The sequence below is a fragment of the Ictalurus punctatus genome, chromosome 12 (genome assembly GCF_001660625.3).
Source record: "Ictalurus punctatus breed USDA103 chromosome 12, Coco_2.0, whole genome shotgun sequence".
In the NCBI taxonomy this organism is placed as follows: domain Eukaryota; kingdom Metazoa; phylum Chordata; class Actinopteri; order Siluriformes; family Ictaluridae; genus Ictalurus; species Ictalurus punctatus.
The window spans coordinates 13,586,264-13,607,693 of record NC_030427.2 but is presented as its reverse complement, the minus strand read 5'-3'; the positions used below and the strand labels follow the sequence as shown (position 1 = coordinate 13,607,693).

The window sequence follows — 21,430 nt, the reverse complement described above, 5'->3', positions numbered from 1 at the left end:
AGACAGTCCTCCCTGCAGAACCAAAATTCCAGGGGGTGGAGCTGGATCTGATCCAACTCCTCCCATAATCCAAACCCTAATTCTCACAAACCCTAATAACCACAAGAATCATGCTCTACGCTCTCCTCCAATCAACTCCACCCAAGTAGGAGGAGCTGGATGTGGTCCAACTCCACCCCCTGAACTTCTGGTGCAAACAAGATTTTTCTACAAAGTTCCGACACCGGAGACTCCTTCCATAAATGTTACGTGAACATCTCCTCTCAGAAGACTTCACTATAATATGATTTATACAACTTCTATAAAGACAAATAAAATATGGCTTGTTGTTGGCAAATTGTTGTCATAGAAGAGAATTAAAACAGTTCGGGACACCATGATGTCCTTCACACCGTTACTTTCAGCATGTCGCGTTTTATGCTGTATTTGGGTAAAGCCGTGCTTCGTAACTAAATTTCCAACCTCTGACTTAAACAAAAGTCGGAAAGTCAAGAACGCCTCCTCAACCCCGAATTCAGCACATGACATTAAATCAACGTGGCCACTCACAGCGTCAACAGTAAACAGAATTCTTTAACTTTAAATGGATTATGCTGTATACACAAGTATTTGCTTTAGCTCAATCCACATACTCTATAGCACTGACTATACAGTGCACTGTTTTGAGGAGGTAAATAATCATATTTATACATATTTATATATCCTGTATATACTCTTTATATATCCCTGTATTGTTCTCCTTACTATCTCTTTTATCTCTTTTTTTTTCCCGGTATTTTTTTTTTTTGGCTGCTGCTGTGACACCCTAATTTCTCCATCTGGGGATTAATAAAGTATTATCTTATCTTATCTTATCTTCGAATATGACGTGCTTCTGATTTTTTTTCTAACGCAGCATTATATCTTACTTGTGTTTTAAAATGTGCTCTCAGGCGATGCAAACGTTTGCACTTGAAGCTACACATTACCATCGAAAGAAGATGATGCTTCTTTTGAATCTTTAAAACGAGAAGAGATTTCTCCTCCTTAAGCGCGAGTGAGCTCGTCCACACAGCTATTCGTTCCTGTCACTTTAGATCGCCTTGCTTGATCTCCGATGAGTCTTTTCCAGCTTAGAACCCATTCTCTAGCATTCTTCCTCGGTTTTTCACAATGTTTTCGCAACTATCCCTCCTGTCCCAGGCTGCATGATGAGGTTTCAGTGCTGTCAGGTGGACGTGGAGAAGGGACGCTGGAGGAGCTGGTGGACTCTCAGGAAAACCTGCTTTATCATCGTCGAGCACAACTGGTTTGAGTCCTTCATCATTTTCATGATCCTGCTGAGCAGTGGTGCTCTGGTGAGGATCAACACATGCACACACACACACACACACACACACAAACACACTAATTTACATGCACACATGTAAATTTTCCATTAGAGTTCAATAAGGCATGAATACTTCTTGGCTTTGATTCAGTTCAAGTGGCAACATAAAAAAGAGGAAAGTGCGCCATAATTAGGATAAGCAGAACAGCATAACGAAGCTCGGGAATAATTTTAGTTGTACACGTCTCCCGTTTGATGTCAGGGCTGTTTACGATGCTGCAAACAAATACATACATATTCATACATACTGTAAAAGTACAATGGGTTCCAATTATCCCCATGCAGAAGCTGAGAATATGTCTTTTCTCTCTCTCTCGCTCTTTGTGTGTGTGTATATATGTGTGTGTGAAGGCTTTTGAGGATATCTACATAGAGCAGCGGAAGACGGTCAAGACAGTGCTGGAATACTCGGATAAAGTTTTCACTTACGTCTTCATCTTGGAGATGTTGCTGAAATGGGTGGCTTACGGCTTCGTCAAATATTTCACCAACGCCTGGTGCTGGCTCGACTTCCTCATCGTAGATGTACGTACAACCCTCATTTAACGCTCGGTGCACACTTTGGGATTATCATGTATAAAAGTACTTGCAGTCAGTGCTGGGCGTAATGCGTTACTGTCATTAAAGTATGTTTCCCCCAGAAAAAAGTAAAGTAAGGGATGACTCTTCATTTTTACGAATTTAATTACAGTTACTTATGATGTACTTGCATTACATAGTGTCTAGACTTTCAACAGTTCTGTATAAAACACTATTGAGTTTGATCATCTAAAGATCACATTTGTGTTCTGATTTCACTCGGCCGCATTAAATCCGTTAGCTGTAGGATAGCGCACGTGTGAGAGTTCGCTCCAGGTCGCTGCGAAGTCGCTCAAGTTCAAGGATGTCAGCAGAAACGAGTGGCTGTTTTACTAAATGGAAATATTCCCATTACTTCGTTTTTTTAGACACATGTAGACAAGAACATCACAGTAATATGTAAGTTTGACTCAAATTTAAAGAACAGAATCACTTCTGTCGTCCACGTGGTCGATACGGATTTTTAGAAGTGATTAATAATGAGTAATGCGATTACTTTTCGGACCGAGTAATTAGTCAGTTTAAATACAGCGTTGACGATGTAATTAGTAATCATGACTTCTATGAAGTAACTTACCCAACACTACTTACAGTCAGAATATAAAAATATCGTTTAACTTCCCTGTATCACAAAGGCAGATTTCCAAATTTACAAAAAAAATCCAGCAGGAAAAACAGCCCTTTTCTCAACTGAATCAGTGTAGTGGTTTAATTTGAAGCTTAAATTTAATTCATTGTCTGTCTGGAATAGATGTGGTTTTAATTAGCTTCACTGTTATTACGCTGTGATTAATAGCTGTATCTTTCAAAGTGTTGCTCTGTTAAGTATCTATGCTTCCTGATTATCCTCTTTGTCCTGTTCTATACTGTTCAAATTAATCTCACTTTACTGTAGGGTGAAGTAAAGCGTCTTGCTAATTGTGACACCGAATAATCCTCAGTTTATAATTCACTGTGTATTTAATCAGTCTGTACAGGATTTCGCATAGTTTGTTGTTTTTATTGTTGCGGGCTAGATTTTGCTGCGGCTTTTTGAAAAAAAAAAAAATTCTGCTTTTTTGTTTGTTGTGCTAAACTACTTCAATTGGCGAAACTGCAATCTTTCGCAGTGATGTTTGCTGGTAAATGAGCTGTACCTTTTAGCCATACTCGTGTTCAGTGCATGTGATTTGATGACAGCTTCGGTTGAATGCGCATCGTGATGACGTCACATGACGTGTCTTGGCCCAAACATGGGAAAATCTGCGGTAATTTGTAAATACCGCAAGCTCCTACGAATATTGTGGACATTTCAAAATCGAAGGCAACTGGTAAATCATTGTCTAAGTGCTCTGTGTTATTAGCCTTGATTTCCACTTTTCAGCTGAATGTTAAACTGACGTCAAATATCAAAAGAACAAAGAAGACAAAGCTCCTTACTCAACTTGCCTTTTTTTGCAACACACATGTACTGTATAGTATATACAGTGTATAGGTCAGAGCTCAGACACCAGCATAATACTGCTCCCCTGGAGCAGATGGAGGTGGTTGTCTGTTTAGCATCTGCTGACTCATCGGTGACTCATTCCCACCTCGTTCTCACACACATGAGCCTGGAATACTGGGACTTTAATTCCCCAGAGGGTGCCAGCTTGTCACAGAGATGCCGGCACCCACTCTCCACCCGACCCTCACTTTATCTTCTCGTTCTGCTGCTCAGTAACGCATCTGTGTAGAAATACACTGAAATGGAGGAACTGACCCGAGTTACTGAGTGACTGTTGCCACTCCAAGGTTGATTCATTTCCTATATCTTGACACCATAAGGTTCTTTATTCAGCCTTCAGCAAGGATTACACTTTTAGTGCTTGCTGAACTTATCGCTAGGAGCATCCATCAAGCAAGACTGTTTGAATTAGTTCTTACTAATGATATAAACATGTGATCTGAGCTGATGCTAGAGAAATTTTGAAAATCAACACCTGATTTGCTGAACAACATCAAAAAAAATGTCTCTTTTTTGAACCACAGCACTGAATACTCGATTCTGATTCATTTTTAATAACAGCAGCTCTGACAGTTGTATATCGATGCACTGGTTCTAAAATTAAAATACATTTATTTTGTAACTGCTTACACAGGAACATTTATACACAGACACCCCACATAGATTAAAAAACGTGTAGTTGTTAATACGTTTTCTCTGAGGAGACGTTTATTTAGCGTTTATGGAAGGAGTCTCCAAGTCAGCAAGTGGGTACGTTTACACGGACAGCAATAATCTAACTATTGAGCTTATTCTGAATAAGACACGCCACGCCACGCAGTCCGATGTCCCTCCAGAATTTCACATATCAACATACAGTTTGTCTCCGTTATACAGTATACAGTTTTGGGTGTTTTTATTTTTAATTTTACAAAAGCTTCAAGTGCAGTTAATTATTTGTCATGCTATATGTGCTAATAGACGACTGCTTGAAGCCGTGGGCTGCGTCCCAAACTACATATACATGTATTTCCCCTACTATATAGCAGGTTAGTATGGGGTTTCGGACGCAGCCGTGCTCTCTTGTTTGCCGTGAAATGGTTGAGCACTGCCATGTGTGTACGTGTCCTGTGGTAAAATGCGGTGAAAACTCTCACACGATGTTAATAGTGTGATTAAGTTTACATGTTTACATGTCGATAATACACGTTGATAATGCGACTAAAACAGGAATACTCCACACGTCTTAATTCGATTTGTTTACTTCGAGTATGACTTTAGCCGGATTAAGGTCATCAATAATCACTGTTTACATGCTAGTTTCTTAATCAGAGTATCATCTTAATTGGGTTAATATCGGATTATTGTATGTCCATGTAAACATACTGACTTTTAATGGTCAGAGGTAAAGCTGTAACTTTGTTTCCTAACCACTTTGTGGTTTCTCGGTAACAAGCTGCTTGTTTTTTTTTTTGGTGGATTGAACGGTTAAAAATGGTTCATAGTAAATATAACTAAATGAGCTGAGGAGCTAAATATTGCGAGTTAAACTTTTAGTAAGAATGAAGTCGTGTGAAAGGTTACGAAAAGGTTGCGTTAAGGTTGAGTTAAGGCGAGAGTTAGGGGCAGGGTCAGCATTCATATATTTTTTATATGACTTTGTACAAATTGAAATAAAATCCAACCCTTATTCATTCAAATTCTTATCAGTTTCTCATGACATCTCATTGGTTTGCTCGGAGATGTTATGAGCATGACTACATAGTTTTGATAGAAGCCATGTGGGCGGGGACAAACGAAGTCAGCCTTGCGTTTGGTGAGCATAATGCTTACCCGAACTTTTATTTATTTTGTATTTATTTATTTGTCTTATTTATGTAAATTTATGACATATTTTAAAACAGTCTTGGGTGTTAGAAATGTGCTAGCTAGCTGGACGTATCAGAAGCCAAAATCATTTGCTGTTGTGTTAAATATGTTTGTTTTTTTACTTGCTTTTTGGTAATCACATTGCTTTCTCCTATGTCTTTGTATGTGTGTGTGTGTGTGTGTGTGTGTGTGTGTGTGTGTGTGTGTGTGTGTGTGTGTGTGTTTTAGGTGTCTCTGGTCAGCCTTGTTGCTACTGCTCTGGGTTACTCTGAGCTGAGTGCCATTAAATCATTGAGGACTCTACGTGCTCTGAGACCGCTAAGAGCATTGTCACGCTTCGAGGGCATGAGGGTAAAAACACATACACAAACAAAAGAACTTTTACTTGTCACTGTAAATGCAATGCTTTTTTATAACTGTGTTATATAATACGATTCAGCTGATGAATAAGTGTACAGGAAGTGTACAGGAATTTCTTTTTTTGCATGATTGTTTTCGTGTTCTTTGATGACTCTGTGGTGCTTATTGTGATTATTATTATTGTTTCTGTTGTGCCTTTGACCTTTAATTTGTCTTTTTGTGTGTTGTGTGTCTCTTTCATTTGCAGTACACAAATGTAGTGACATCATCGTGTTTCAAGCAAGGTTTTTCGTTTCTGTTCTGATTTTGTGTGTCTACCTTCTTGTCAGCCCAGCTATCTAAAAAAAAAAAAAAAAAAAAAAAAAACAAGCAAAAGAAAGTTTTAATTTAGAAGCAACAGCAGCTGCTGTACGATTTTCTCTGTGCTGTGTAATTATGTGACCGGTTCATCACGAGCCAAAATAAGCCCCTGTGTAGCGTTCATAGTTATTAGTGAACACCCTTTTTCCAAATGATCTTAGTCACTATTTTCCTTCAATAATGCAATAACAGAAGTGTGTGTAATCCCTTGTACCTCACTCAACTAACACCATTAATATACAGAATGTGATAATCCCCGCCCACCGTGCGTGATCATACAGGAAGTGAGAGTTCCAGCGACTAAGATTTGAATGTGTGTGTGTTACGGCAGGTCGTAGTGAACGCTCTGCTCGGCGCCATCCCCTCCATCATGAATGTGCTGCTTGTGTGTCTGATCTTCTGGCTCATCTTCAGCATCATGGGCGTCAACCTGTTCGCCGGGAAGTACTACCATTGCGTCAACAGCACCACGGACGAGATGTTACCCATCAGCGTGGTGAACAACATGTCCGAGTGCATGGCACTGGTCAACGAGAGCACGCGCTGGAAAAACGTCAAGATCAACTTTGACAACGTGGGAGCCGGATACCTGGCCCTACTACAAGTGGTGAGGAGAGGTTTCACAATAATAGCTCAAGATCTAACCCCGATTAAGGGTTTCTCTTTAACAAAACCTAGAACCATTAACCATTGAAAGAACCCTATTTCTTAACAATTAAAAGGCACAAACGCATTTCTATTAATGTTATTATCAATTTGCGTAAATCTGACGTTTTATTCTGGATAAATAGTTCTCCATATCTATATTTAACTCGTTTCCTTTCTCTCACCTCAGGCCACTTTTAAAGGCTGGATGGACATCATGTACGCCGCAGTAGACTCTCGCGATGTAAGTCTCTCCAGCAGCGGCACAATACGCTGCTCTTTGTGGGGGTTTTCAAAAATATGCAAGCTACATTTTTGGCTAATAATTGATGCTCTGTGGCAGGAACACTGAAGCGTTCCCTGTGGCAGGTCTGGTTAGGTGGGAGTGCGTGAAGCTTATTTTTAGGATTAATTATACCAGTAATATGTACCGATCTCTTTTACTCCCTAAGTGGTACAAGCTCTACACAGTCATGGGTTTACTGCATGACTGAGCGATTAACGTTCTGTGCCAACTCGCAGTGTTGAGGTTAACCATGATGCATTGCCTGTATTTAAAAAATGTGTGGTATAATATACAAGATTACTTAAAGTGGATTTCACATCGATTAACATTGAGCTCTGAGCAAATAATATTGTACTTTCAAATCACTATAAAAGTGCATTCAGCTGTTTCATAATAAGTAAATACATAGTGGCTTTGGAAAACCCTTCATTTTCTACTATATCTTTGTAATTTATCTTAACAACAAATAAAGATATAGCATTTCAATATCTGTTTGCCCCTGAAAGTGAAGCAAGTAAAAAATTTATGGTACATAACTATCCCAACAACTTAATCATAATGATGTTCACTGTGACTATGTTTACATGGATAGAATTAATCTAATTATTGACCTTTATCTGAGTAAGATAGTAATGTGATTAAGGTGTTTACATGAGTCGCCTTTAGAATACTCTTGTCATGATCCCGTTTTACATGTTGTAGAACATAATTAGATTAACAGCCCGCGTCATTACGTCACCGCGCAACGCCTTCCGACGTCCCTCCAGAATTTCATGTATCAACATACAGTTCGTCTTCGTTATGGTACCGTATACAGTTTTGAGTGTTTTTATTAAATTTTTTTACGAACGCTTTAAGTGCAGTTAATTATTTGTCGTGCTATACGTGCTAATAGACAACTGCTTGAAGCCGTGGGTGTGTCCCAAATCGCGTAGTTACCGTCTATATAGTAGCCGAGATACATGTATTTTTCCACACTACAGGCCTATAGTAGGTAAGTATGCGATTTGGGACGTGGCCGAACTCTCTCGTAAAACGTAAAACTGCCGTGTGTGATCGTGTCCTGTCGCAAAATGCGGTGAAAACTCTCACACGACGTTAATAATGTGATTAAGGTGTTTACATGTCTGTAATACACGTTCATAATGCGACTAAAACAGGAGTACTCCACGTGTCTTAATTAGATTATTGCTTACTTCGATTATGACCTTAATTAGATTAAGGTAAGTACAACTTGCTGTTTACATGGTAGTTTCTTAATTAGAGTATGGTCTTAATCGGATTAAGAGTGGATTATTGTTGTCCATGTAAACGCAGCTTGTGTGAAGGGAAAAATCACACTTACTTAGCAAGGTTTTAGACAATTTACCACCAAATTTGTAAACCTGTGTTCATTCTAATGCGAGACAGAGTGATTTTCTACATACATGCTTGACATGAACAAGGCGCCAACGCAACAAGCGACAGTTCAAAGAAGGTTTTCTCAATTCTACGCAAATTTGATACGGAGAATGCAATGAAGTAAAATATTGGAAGGAGATCCTCTCGTTAAATGTGTATAGAAACATTACAAAGAAAAATAATGCATGGAAGGACAGAGCAGAGATGGTTGGTGCCTCTGGTGTGTGTATGTAGCTAGTACAGTTAGCTTGCTTTGAAAGTTAGTACGAAGCATATAATATAGAAATCAAATGACTGGTTTTCACACTAATTAGTGCATTATGTCATTTTTGTTAAACTAGTCAGCTTTAGTTATGCTATGTACATGTATATATCTACTACAAGTTCTTATTAGAACTAAAAAAAAAAAAAAGCCCTGGGCAGGCCACGCCCACAATAGAGACTTCAAGCGACATGACTGAATTCTCTCTTGCAAATGTGATCATAGGGTTAAACTAACACGTTACAAGATGCGATCTTTGCAGGAAGATAGCAGAAGCAGGATTAAAAAGTCAATAAAAACAGTTCCACATTGTTGATGAAATATATTTATGATTTCTTAAAGGATGTTTCAGACACAGTGACATCCAGTGGGTTTTGCCAGACCTTCACACATATGTAAATGGAGAAGTTAGGTATGCTATATATATAAATTAATTAATTGATTAATTAAATTTCATCTTGCAGCTGGAGGAACAACCAGACTATGAAGTGAACCTGTACATGTACCTGTACTTCGTCATCTTCATCATCTTTGGCTCCTTCTTCACACTCAACCTCTTCATTGGTGTCATCATCGATAACTTCAACCAACAGAAGAAAAAGATGAGTGTTTAGAGCGGGTTAAATGGGGAGCGGGTTCCGTAAACACACACGACATCATTTTAAATCCATGCTAGGAGCCACGTGTATGTTTTATCTATTGTTTGTTTCCTAAAAACAGAATCGCATTGAAATTGTATCTGTTGTTTACAGCATGGAGAAATATTTGGTACATAAATCCTCACATGCATTAGCAAAGCAGCTCTGCTTCACTGACATTTATTAGTTCATAGGTGACTAGCGTGCAGGTCTGAGTGCAGTGTGATTGGATTACGGATAAGATTCATGCAGATGAGGTTGTAACCAGCCTCTTTCTTTTTGTCCTTTACTTCGGAGGTCAGGATATTTTCATGACAGAAGAGCAGAAAAAGTACTACAACGCCATGAAGAAGCTCGGCTCGAAGAAACCGCAGAAACCCATCCCCAGACCTACAGTACGTACGGCATATTAAACACGTTAAAAATGAGAAAAGGAGTGTGCTTTATGTATGGTCGGGTGCAAAAGTTTGCATCCCCCTGGACAAACTGTTGCAGAGTTCAGTTTCACAGACATTTCTTAACAAAATTTTGAAAAATAGTGAAAAATCAACAGGATGTCAGTATCAGAATCTCCCTTCTTGAATGTGGTATAAATTAGAGGTCGACCGGTACTGGATTTTATCGATACCGATAACTAAGTTTTAACAGTACCTGCCGATAACCCGAAAACCTATTGTTTTTTTAATTGATACTGTATGAAAACATAACACTCAGAGTAAAATATTATTATTATTATTATTATTACAAAAATAAACAGTGCTGACTGTACCATGATAATACACTGTGCGTTTTTTTATTAAATTAATGTATAAATATTAATATATATATTAACTATTAATAAATATAAATGTAAATAAAAGATATACATCAAAACTGAACCAAAAAGTAAGAATCCAAATAAATAAAAATAGAGACATCCAAAATGAATCAAAGAATACTTGTCAGTGTTTTTATTTCACCTCTAGAGGCCGCTATCATACTGTGTAATGACAGCGGCCTCTTCTCAGCCGCTACACAAACTATCGGTGTGGATTTTTGCTGATAACCGATAGCAAAACTGATCAATCGGTCGAGCTCTAGTATAAATATTCTGTAATAGAGGGCCATGGTGGCTTAGTGGTTAGCACGTTTGCCTCGCACCTCCGGGGATGGGTCCGAGTCCCTCCTCCACTCAAGTATGCGCAGAGTTTGCATGTTCTCTCTGTGCTTAGGGGGTTTCCTCTGGTTTCCTCCCCAGTCCAAAGATATACGTTGTAGGCTGATTTGCTTTTCCAAATTGTTCATGGTGTGTGAATGTGTGCGATTGTGCCCTGCACCCCATTCAGGGTGTCCCCCGCCTTGTGCCCTGAGTGCCCTAGGGATAGGCTCCAGGCTCCCCCCTGACCCCATGTAGGATAAGTGGTATGGAAAATGGATGGATGGATGGATGGATGGACATTCTGTAATTTTCCTGACATATCTTAAAAATTCTTTCTTTCGGTTTTGTTTCAAACTATGTTTCTGCTGATTTTGGCTTGCACTCTAGGGAAAAATTGGCCAAACAAAAACTTTTATGTAGCAGTGAATAACAAGCTAACAAACAAGTAAAGACTGAAGAAAGATTCAGCATTAAAATGGAATAGCTTTTTTTTTTTTATGATGACGTATCGGTAAACTTGCAGACAGTTTTTACACATGGACGTGTCAGTCAGAGTTGGTCCTGTATCCTGTAAATGCCTCATGCATGTGATAGACAGGAAGTAAAGTTGGGTAAATGAATGTGACCTGGACGTAATTTTGAACGATCTGCAACAGAACTCGTTTCCCCAGAGTGTGTGTTCTGACTTGTATTGTTTATAGCTAAATTGTAAAACTGATCATTCGTACAGGTTAGTGTTTTTTTTTCCGTAGGGGATACAAACCTTTGCACTCAGCTATAACTAGTGCTGTACATTATTAATATAAAAAGAAAGAAAGTTGTTTAACTGAATTAGTAAGGACATTTTTTTTTCATTTTCCAGAACCAACTTCAGGGCCTTGTCTTTGACCTGATCACCAAGCAAGCCTTCGACATCATCATCATGATCCTGATCTGCCTGAACATGGTGACCATGATGGTGGAAACTGATGACCAGACACAAGACATGGATAACATCCTGTACTGGATCAACCTGGTCTTCATCGTGCTCTTCACCGGCGAGTGTGTGCTGAAGATGTTCTCGCTGAGACACTACTACTTCACGATCGGCTGGAATGTGTTTGACTTTGTGGTTGTGATTCTGTCCATCGTCGGTAAGTCCTGGGAAAGTGTTTGGTAAGAAACGTACTCCTCGAATGTGTTTGCCTCAGAAATCACGTTTCACGTATTCTCATGAATAAAACATAATATGATGTACTTCAATTTGCAGGAATGTTCCTCTCAGAGGTGATCGAGAAGTATTTTGTGTCGCCCACCTTATTCCGAGTCATCCGGCTGGCTAGGATCGGCCGTATCCTCCGTCTCATCAAGGGGGCCAAGGGTATCCGCACCCTCTTGTTCGCCTTAATGATGTCACTTCCTGCCTTGTTCAACATCGGACTCCTGCTCTTCCTGGTCATGTTCATCTATGCCATTTTTGGCATGTCCAACTTTGCCTATGTCAAACACGAAGCCGGAATCGATGACATGTTCAACTTTGAGACGTTTGGAAACTCCATGCTGTGCCTATTCCAGATCACAACGTCCGCTGGCTGGGACGGGCTTCTGGCGCCCATCCTGAACAAGCGTGAACCTGACTGCGACAGTGAGACTGAGCACCCAGGCAACTCATACCGCGGCGACTGCGGCAACCCATCAGTGGGAATCTTCTTCTTCGTCAGCTACATCATCATCTGCTTCCTGATTGTGGTCAACATGTACATCGCTGTCATCCTGGAGAACTTTAGCGTTGCTACGGAGGAAAGTGCCGAACCGTTAAGCGAGGATGACTTTGAGATGTTCTACGAGGTGTGGGAGCGCTTCGACCCGAACGCTACGCAGTTTGTTGAGTATGACAAGTTGTCAGACTTTGCAGATGTCCTGGACCCACCGTTGCGCATCCCTAAGCCCAACAAGATCCAGCTGATCGCGATGGACCTGCCGATGGTCAGCGGAGACCGGATCCACTGCTTGGACATCCTGTTTGCCTTTACACTGCGTGTGCTGGGCGAGGAGGGTGAGATGGACGCGTTGCGGGGCCAGATGGAGGAGCGCTTCATGGCTTCCAATCCATCCAAAGTGTCCTACGAGCCCATCACCACCACCCTGCGGCGCAAGCAGGAGGAAATGTCAGCCATCATCATCCAGCGAGCCTTCCGACACTACCGCATGCGCGTCACGATCAAGAAGGCGTCAGACATGTACCGCCAGCGAATGCAGGATAACGGCGAATCTCTGCCTGTTAAAGAGGTTCTCATGATCGGGAAGTTTCCAGAGAACTCGGCATCAGACAAAACGGACATGACCCCGTCTTCGGCTTCACCGCCCTCGTACAACAGCGTGGCCAAGTCAGAAAAGGACAAATATGAGAAGGAAAGGCGGGAGAAGGAGAACAGTACAAAAGACACACGCGAGAGAAAGAAATGAAATCCTGAGACTGTTCAGAGAGAGAACGAAACGAACGTGATGAAGACTGCTCTTTAAATGAGATACTGTTTACAGATTTTATGGGAACAAAGTTATGGACTTCCTTTGCAAAGGTTTTGGGACTCATGCCAAACTGAGTGTGTGTGTGTGTGTGTGTGTGTGTGTGTGTGTGTGTGTGTGTGTGTGTGTGTGAGTGTGTGTGAGAGAGTGTGTGACTGTGCGTATTGATGAGAGACCAACTAGGATGCATGGTGATGAGACATGTTCATGTTCGTGTTGTTCAACGCACAACACACCACACACACTCCACCATACACACGTACACTTCAGAAGAGTGACTGTGACTGTTAAGAAGGAGTTGGGTGTGTGTAGAAAGGAGCTGTCGGACGCGTCTTTTCATTCCGAGTGTCGTTCAGCAATCCTGAGGACGCTAGGAAACTATTACACGGTCATCAGTAGCTAGCACTGCCACTACCACTGGTGTCCTTGTTGTCAAATGGCGTATTATGATATACCTGCACCTGTTTTTCTTACATTCATTCATTTTTTTTTTTTTTTAGAATCATGTCAAAATTTTCTACTCGTTCTTTCGATTGTGTGAACTGTTTCATCAAAGCGCAAGTCTGTCAAGGGTATGGTAATGTAGAACTTTAGTTTAAAAAAAAAAAAGAGAGAGAGAGAGAGAGAGAGAAAGAGAGATTTAACAGGTTATATGTTACCAGTTATGTGAAATCAAATAGGCAGGAAGTATCTGCTCTTTGTGAGCACAGTGTCCATTTAGGGATCAGGATTTTTACAGCCACTGGGGTAGTGGGAATGTTTTATATAATTCTAATTATAGATAGAGATGTATTGCAGCGCTGCCTTATTCATCAGAACAACAAAACAGACGATCGAGAAAATAAAACAAGCACGGTCAGGGGAAGCTGACTGCAAATCCACGCTTTCTTTCTGATTGGTGCATGATTTGACTTTCTCTCAGAAGCCTGAATGTCCACCCTTGAACAAAATCCCCCCGGAATATCATGCTACGATGGTAACCACATCCACAACTTTTACTGAATGTCTCCACGCCAGAATGCCAGATTTGAAAAGAAAATCTCTTTCTTAAATCTCCTGCTTTCTTGGTTTCAAAAGAGAGATGATGTCTTTCTTCCAAAGCGAACATTCTGTTGCAGGGAAGCTGGCAGACGACTTTGAGCTCGAAGAACAACAATCACGAACCCCTAAATGTCATGTATGTGTTCGGGGGGATGGGGGAGGATATTTGCAGTTACGATCAGTTCTTCTGTTGAAACTTGTGGTGATTCTGTCTGTACATATCAGCACTCTGTATCTCACCTCTGTACTCGACACTGTAGAGGAGCACTTTTACACTGCCATCTGGATGCATATTATCTCCGTGTGTCTGTGTGAATGTGTGTGTGTGAGAGATATATAGTATATATGTGTGAGACAGAGAACTAGTATATGTGACTGTACTGGGACCAGCATTGATGTGCTTTATTCTCATTCGCTCGTTCAATGTTAATACTGTAAATAGTAGTTTGGATCTCATGTTTCCCTTCTTTTTTTTTTAAACTGATTTATTTTGTTTACATTTTTTTGCAAAGTGCTACAGTATGTGTAAGGGCCAGGTCCTGGTTTTAAATGTACATATAAATTTATGAAGCAATCAGTGGTCGTCATATTTCATTCGTAGTGTTGTAGTAAACTGCATGCACTATACTAACCAACTACATGGTGACATTATTTTAAAAAGCCAAAAGAATAAAGATCATATTTTTTGTACCAAAGTATACTTAATTTCCTCATCATTATAACTGTCACACGATATTCATGACTGTCATGAAGCCCCCACATTGTACTGGAAATTTCTATCTCTATCAACTGAGAATTTTTTTTTGTTACATTGAAATGTTTTTTTTTTTTTTTCTTTTGTTGAAAATGTGTGTTCAGAATGTGCAAAATGACTTTTATTCCTTTGAATCGGAGCAAAAAGGTTTCTGACGTACACCGTAGTTTTCCAAAATAAAGCATATTTTGGGAAGCCAATATCTTTGAAAGTCTAAGAAATGTGTTTGATTTCTAAAAGCAGAATTTGTGAACGCATGCATCAGTTATACAGAAAATGTATGGGTTTCCATATGTTGGAAATGGTTTTATTATTATTTATAACTAAGTTGGTGAAATTGGAGTTAAGAGGAAGACTAATGCACAGAATCTACTGGATGAATCATTTGCTGATTAGTGAACAATGTTTCATCAGTGAATAATTCTTTTTGAATCGACTCCAGAAGTGTTTGATTCCTCTTAGACCACAGCAATTTGCCAACACTAACAATTTAAAAAATGTATTAAAGAACAGAGTAATGCGTTTTATCCATTTCTAGTTATGTTTAATGCTGTGTAAGAGTAAAGCACTTCAATCTACTTGGCGAATCAATGAATCATGAATGAATCATGAATGAATCATTCTTTTTGAAACGACTTCTGAAGTGTTTTATTCCTCCTATACCACTGCAATTTGCCACGCTAGGATTTTTTTTTTACTTATTACAAATGACATGCCATGCAGTATGTTTTACTCATTTATAGTTACATTTAGTGTTATTATTTTTTAATTGAATCTGTTACAATCTCAAACGGATTATTTTACAAATAACACTACGTCTCAAATTGTTTTATTCCTCTTATACTACAATTTACCTACACTAACCATTTTTTATTTATTAAAGAACGGTGTCCTACTTTTTATCCATTTACAGTTACATTTCATGCTTTGAGTACGAGTAAAGCACGTCTGGATGAATCATTTGCTAACTAGTGATCGATGATTCATGAATATGTGAATCGATTTGCATGGATCTGTTTGTTGAAAGTAACATAATCTTGATTAGCTCAGGAGTCACACCACCCCTTCATTAACTATTTTCCCCTAGAATTTTCCTTTCTTTAAACTTTAAAGCAACTGAATCAGTAAATTGAATAAATGAAAATATCTGGATTCAGTCTGTCTCCCACCTGACTGAAACTGACTCTCTGCTTTCTACTGGACTTCTTTTGTTTGGGTACCAACTGTTCTGACTTTCTCTTTACCTCCCACACTGAGGATGTTTGTTGGTATTCTGACAGTTATGGTGTTTGGAGGCTTATTAATCTGAATTCTGAGGAGCTGCTCTGACCTGTGCTGTAATGAGGCCACGACCAATACATCTGTGCACATTATAAAGAGGTGCGGTCGTGCTTATTTTTCAAATAAGGCCATCGATCGACTGTTTCAGCTACAGTAAGCATCATTTATTCAAAGCTTAATATGCAGCTCAATTTCTGATCACTATTTAATGGCTTTTAATGGGGCGGCTGTGGCTCAGGTGGTAGAGTGGGTTGTCTACTAATCATAGGGTTGGCGGTTCGATTCCCAGCCCATATCACCCCACATGCTGAAGTGTCCTTGGGCAAGACACTGAACCCCAAGTTGCTGGGAAGTTATCGCCTTGCATGGCAGCTCTGCTACCATTGGTGTGTGAGTGTGTGTGTGAAAGGGTGAACGAGACACAGTGTAAAGCGCTTTGTAGAACCGTTAAGGTTAAAAAAGCACTATATAAATGCAGCATTTACCATTTTGATTGTATATATTTTTTTAAACCTAAACATTTATCATGTGACGATATCTTAATCACAAATTAAGTTCTATGTTGTGCTCTGAATTAGAGTGAGAATAAAACAGGAGGAAAATTAAAGCAAGATATAAAGCTGAAAAATAATCATTTGAGCTGAGGGTGATACCACATGTCAACTTTACCTCAGGTTCAACTGCTTGTGTGTTTGTGTGATTGAGAGAGGAAACACTCTGTAATCAGAAGTGACCCTGCTGGAGAGTCTCTCCTCCTGTTGCCTAGCAACCTGACATCACCATACTGCCCAACAGGTTTTTACATGTTTGCCAGATTTTCCCATGATTGTGAGAATGCATAACAATTTTGACATTATTTGTTCTTTCATTTGTTTGTTGGATAGTTAGTTAGTTCATCCATCCATTTATTTGTTTATTTGTTTGTCCATTGTTTCAGTCACTTGTCCATTGTCTGTTTGCTTATTTATTTGTTTGTTTATTCATTTGTTCATTTGTTTGTTAGTTTATTTATTCACTTGCTTGTTCATTTATTTGCTTGTTTGTTCATTTATTCATACACTTGTTTGTCTATTCATTTGTTCACTTGTCTGTTCTTTGCTTATTTGTTTGTTCACTCATCTTTTAATTGATTAATTCATTCATTTGCTTGTTTGTTGAATTGTTTTCATCCTTTAATTCATTAATTCATTCATCATTTATTGTTTCTTTGTTTTGTTAGTCTGTTCATTCATTAACTTTATCATTTGTTCATTCATCCTTTCTTTCATTCATTAGTTCATTTATTTGTTCATTCATTCAAGAATAGGATGTTTCATGTCTTACATGACAAAATATTATTGTTCACATTTAAATAATGTTCATGAAAGAAATGTATTTTACAGTTAAAGCGGTCACTGGCTCCAAAAAGTATGTCCATGCTTTGCCTTTTGTAACTGTTTCCACTTCTTCCTTTTATTTTAATTTAATTTAATTTTGTACCCATAAGTCAGTGAGTCAGTTATGTACAGTATGTGTGTGTGTATGTACGTGTTTGTGTATGTATGTATGTGTGTGTGTGTGTGTGTGTGTGTGTGTGCATGTGTGTGTGTATGTATGTGTGTGTGTGTGTGTGTGTGCATGTGTGTGTTTGTGTTATGTGTGTGTGTGTGTCATATCACAGCCTAACCATGACTCAGTTTCCCAGGAGACACCTCAAACTACAAACATGGCCGCTGAGGACTACACTTCCCACACACACATGTGTGCACCCTCCCCGGAGTTCTAACCGCACACACCTGCAACCAATCTCACACACACTCACACACAGCATATAAGAGACTTTGGGAACTAAAGGACTTTGCGAAGTAAACATTCAGTAGACTTGCTCTCTGCCATTATCCAAGCCATTTCATAGTGTATTTTGACAAAGTGACTTTGACCAGTGTTTCCGTCCCCGACCTCGATTTCTGCCCTGCCTTGTTTTGTTTGTTTGCCTGCCTGATTTCCTGACCCCAGCCTGTTTCACGACCACGGACTTTGCCTCTCCCTTTGGATTTTACTGCTTTGATTCTGTATATCTGCAACTGCTTCCATCTCCGCCAACGAGGCGTGACAGATTACTTCGCCCTCCCTACGGAAGCAGCAGGTAACCCGGATTGGCGTCAAGCCATTGATAGCCACGGGAGAATGATAAGTGACCAGAACCAGCAGCTAGCCTACCTGACTGCGCAGGTAAATAGGCTGATTCAGACCGCGCCGGTCGTTACACCGACGCCTACTCAGTTTCTTCCCGGCGCCGGAGAAGTATGCCGGGGATTTGGCACGCTGTAGGGATTTTTTCCTCCAATGCTTCCTGTTTTTCGCGAGCTACCCAGAGATGCCGGAAGCAAGGAGAATCACCAATTTCATGGAGCTGTTAACTGGGGGAGCTCTCCTCTGGGCCACGGCTGAATGGGAGCAGAGAAGCAGTACCATCTCATCCTTAGAGCAGTTGACAGCGCGATTTCGGCTGGTCTTCGATCACTCTCTGGATGGCAAAGAGACAGGGGAGGAACTGCTAACCCTAAAGCAAGGTGCACGCTGCGTTGCGGATTAAGCCCTCGATGTTCGCACTGTCGCTGCATGGAGTGGATGGAACGAGCCAGCTCTCAAGACTATGTTTCACGAGGGATTAAACCCGGATGTAGTGACAGACCTGGCCTGTCGCAATGACCAACTCACCATCGACTCACTCATTAACCTGGCTATCTGCCTAGATGAGTGGGTCGATGGTAAGTTGGTCATCGCGACAGGCCAGGTCTGTCACTACATTCGAGTTTAATCCTTCGTGAAACATAGTCTTGAGAGCTGGCTCGTTCCATCCACTCCATGCAGCGACAGTGCGAACATCGAGGGCTTAATCCGCAACGCAGCGTGCACCTTGCTTTAGGGTTAGCAGTTCCTCCCCTGTCTCTTTGCCATCCAGAGAGTGATCGAAGACCAGCCGAAATCGCGCTGTCAACTGCTCCAAGGATGAGATGGTACTGCTTCTCTGCTCCCATTCAGCCGTGGCCCAGAGGAGAGCTCCCCCAGTTAACAGCTCCATGTCATTGTCCAAGCCGTTTCATAGTGTATTTTTGACGTGACTTTGACCATCCACCCCCGACCTCGATTTCTGCCTTGCCTTGTTTTGTTTGTTTGCCTGATCGCCTGACCCCAGCCTGTTTCACGACCACGAACTTTCCCTTTCCCTTTGGATTTTACTGCTTTGATTCTGTATACCTGCAACTGCTTCCATCTCTGCCAACGAGGCGTGACAGTATGTATGTATGTATGTGTACGTGTGTGTGTGTATGTGTGTATGTATGTATGTATGTATGTATATGTGTATGTGTATGTGTGTATGTGTGTATGTGTGTATGTGTGTATGTGTGTATGTGTATGTGTGTGTATGTGTGTGTATGTGTGTATGTGTATGTGTATGTGTGAGTATGTGTGTGTATGTGTGTATGTGTGTGTAGTGTGTGTAGTGTGTGTGTAGTATGTATGTGTAGTGTGTGTGTGTGTGTGTAGTATGTATGTGTGTGTGTGTGTGTGTGTGTAGTGTGTGTGTGTGTGTGTGTGTGTGTATAGTGTGTATGTGTAGTGTGTGTGTGTATGTGTAGTCAGTGTTTGTACACTGATAACCACTAGAGGGAGCGCTTCTCTGCTTTTCTACCCCCAAGATCACATTTCTTTTAGATTCCTTCTGGAATTTCTTGTGTTCAAAATGTTTTATACAAGCTATACAGTCATGCATATGGATATCAAACCATATAAAGACTATCTTCTATTTAACAAGTGTCTACAGAAATAGAAGTTATCGTTTGTGGTAGAGATGACAGATATGACAGATGACAGAGCTCGGCTTCTATACAGCACAATAAGGCCAAAGTGGTCTTTAAACCGCATGAAAAGGCCTAAATGGTGTGTGTTTCCCCCCCGAGGCTCTGTGCGGTTTGCTTCTGCACTCTTCTTTGAGTGAATAAGAGCTGCAGAATGAGAGAGACTCACTTTTTCCGCTTCAGAAAGAAAAAAAATCCTGATGACAGGACAAAAAAAACCTACTCATGCCATTATGCCATCTGTGCGAGCGTTTAAGGAAAAGCGCGGGAAGCTTCCCAAGCTAAACAGGCTAACTGTAGTATCCCTGAGGAAAAATAGTTATTATATATATTTTTCTCCGCGTTTTTATTTTCTCTGGGAATTTTCCGTATCCCAAAGAAGAATTTTAATATTTAAAACAGTCAGAAGCAAATAATTTACAAAACAGTTAATATTTATAGTTATTTCATATCAACAAAGCCATATTTAGGTCTGATTCCCAAATAGAAATTGACTCTCTTTATAAGTGCACTACATAGAGGATGAAAGCAATGGGCTTTAATGTCTTATCTAGTGCACTAAATGTGCAATATGGGGTAGTTTGGGATTTTTCCATAACTTGGTCTCAGTAGCAGTAGCTTCTCATGGGGCTAAATTTAATCCCTGTAAGTTAAATACAGAGAAATGTGAGCTAAGAATAAATACAATAATAATTTATAATGATTTTCTTTCCAGAAGTTTCACTTTTTACCCACAAATTCAGTCCTATTCGTATACATTTTCCTCTGTTTCATGGTTGGTTAATGTCTTATTATTATTTTATAAATCTTATAAATATTTTGTTATTTTTTAAATTAGTCCTATTTGTTTTGTATTTCTATTTATTTTGGTATATACTGTTTTATTTATTTTATAGTAGTGTATTTTATACTTACATTCACAGTTAGTGTAATACTTAACTAGTCCTATTTATATAATATTTTTGTATTATTTGTATTCTTTTTATTATTTTACTTGTGTTTTTTCATTATATTTTATAATATTTGTAATTTTCATTGGACTATTTTTATTTTATTTGAGCATTGTAGTTTAATTAGGCTTATTTACATAGTTTTTTGTTTTTTAATATTAGATTCTTATTTACTACTTTTCATTTTACTTATTTTATTGGTTTGTATTTTATTTTTGTATTCATAGTTACTGTAATTTTCAACTCTATATTGTTTTTTTTATCTATTGGTTTATTTATTTTCATAGTATTTTATTTCTGCTTTACTATTTATATATTAATAATAACTAATAATAATCATTATTATTATTTTTATCATTTAATATAGCCATTATGTTTATTGTGTCATATTTTATGCTTGTATTCATAGTTAGCATAATAACAGTTAACTTATTTATATTTTATTATTTATATTTCTTCTTTTACTTTTTTTTTCATTCTCTTGTAATAAACCTGAATATGTTTGAGAACGCTCATGTACAAGGTTGCCAGGTGTACGTGACTAATGCATCGAAATTGAATGTAAATCTCACATTTTTTTCCATTTTTCACATCCAATACAGTCCTATGAATTAACAATGGTAAATTTATTGTAATATTTGCAGTTTTTAAAGTATCAGATGTAACCTCAGTGGTACTAAAAACT

General features: G+C 39.3%; 1 protein-coding gene across 1 annotated transcript in view; it reads left to right on the top strand.

The window, feature by feature from the left end:
* The window catches only part of scn1lab (sodium channel, voltage-gated, type I like, alpha b), a 54,119-nt gene extending 39,236 nt beyond the window's left edge, over positions 1 to 14,883 (top strand). Inside the window, exons 19-27 of the mRNA XM_053684292.1 lie at positions 1,183 to 1,337; positions 1,721 to 1,894; positions 5,511 to 5,633; positions 6,334 to 6,609; positions 6,838 to 6,891; positions 9,061 to 9,198; positions 9,525 to 9,629; positions 11,235 to 11,505; positions 11,622 to 14,883. Coding sequence (XP_053540267.1) covers positions 1,183 to 1,337; positions 1,721 to 1,894; positions 5,511 to 5,633; positions 6,334 to 6,609; positions 6,838 to 6,891; positions 9,061 to 9,198; positions 9,525 to 9,629; positions 11,235 to 11,505; positions 11,622 to 12,817 — 2,492 coding nt within the window. The 3' untranslated portion in view covers positions 12,818 to 14,883. The remainder of the gene's footprint in view (positions 1 to 1,182; positions 1,338 to 1,720; positions 1,895 to 5,510; positions 5,634 to 6,333; positions 6,610 to 6,837; positions 6,892 to 9,060; positions 9,199 to 9,524; positions 9,630 to 11,234; positions 11,506 to 11,621) is intronic.
* Positions 14,884 to 21,430: the final 6,547 nt, after the last annotated feature.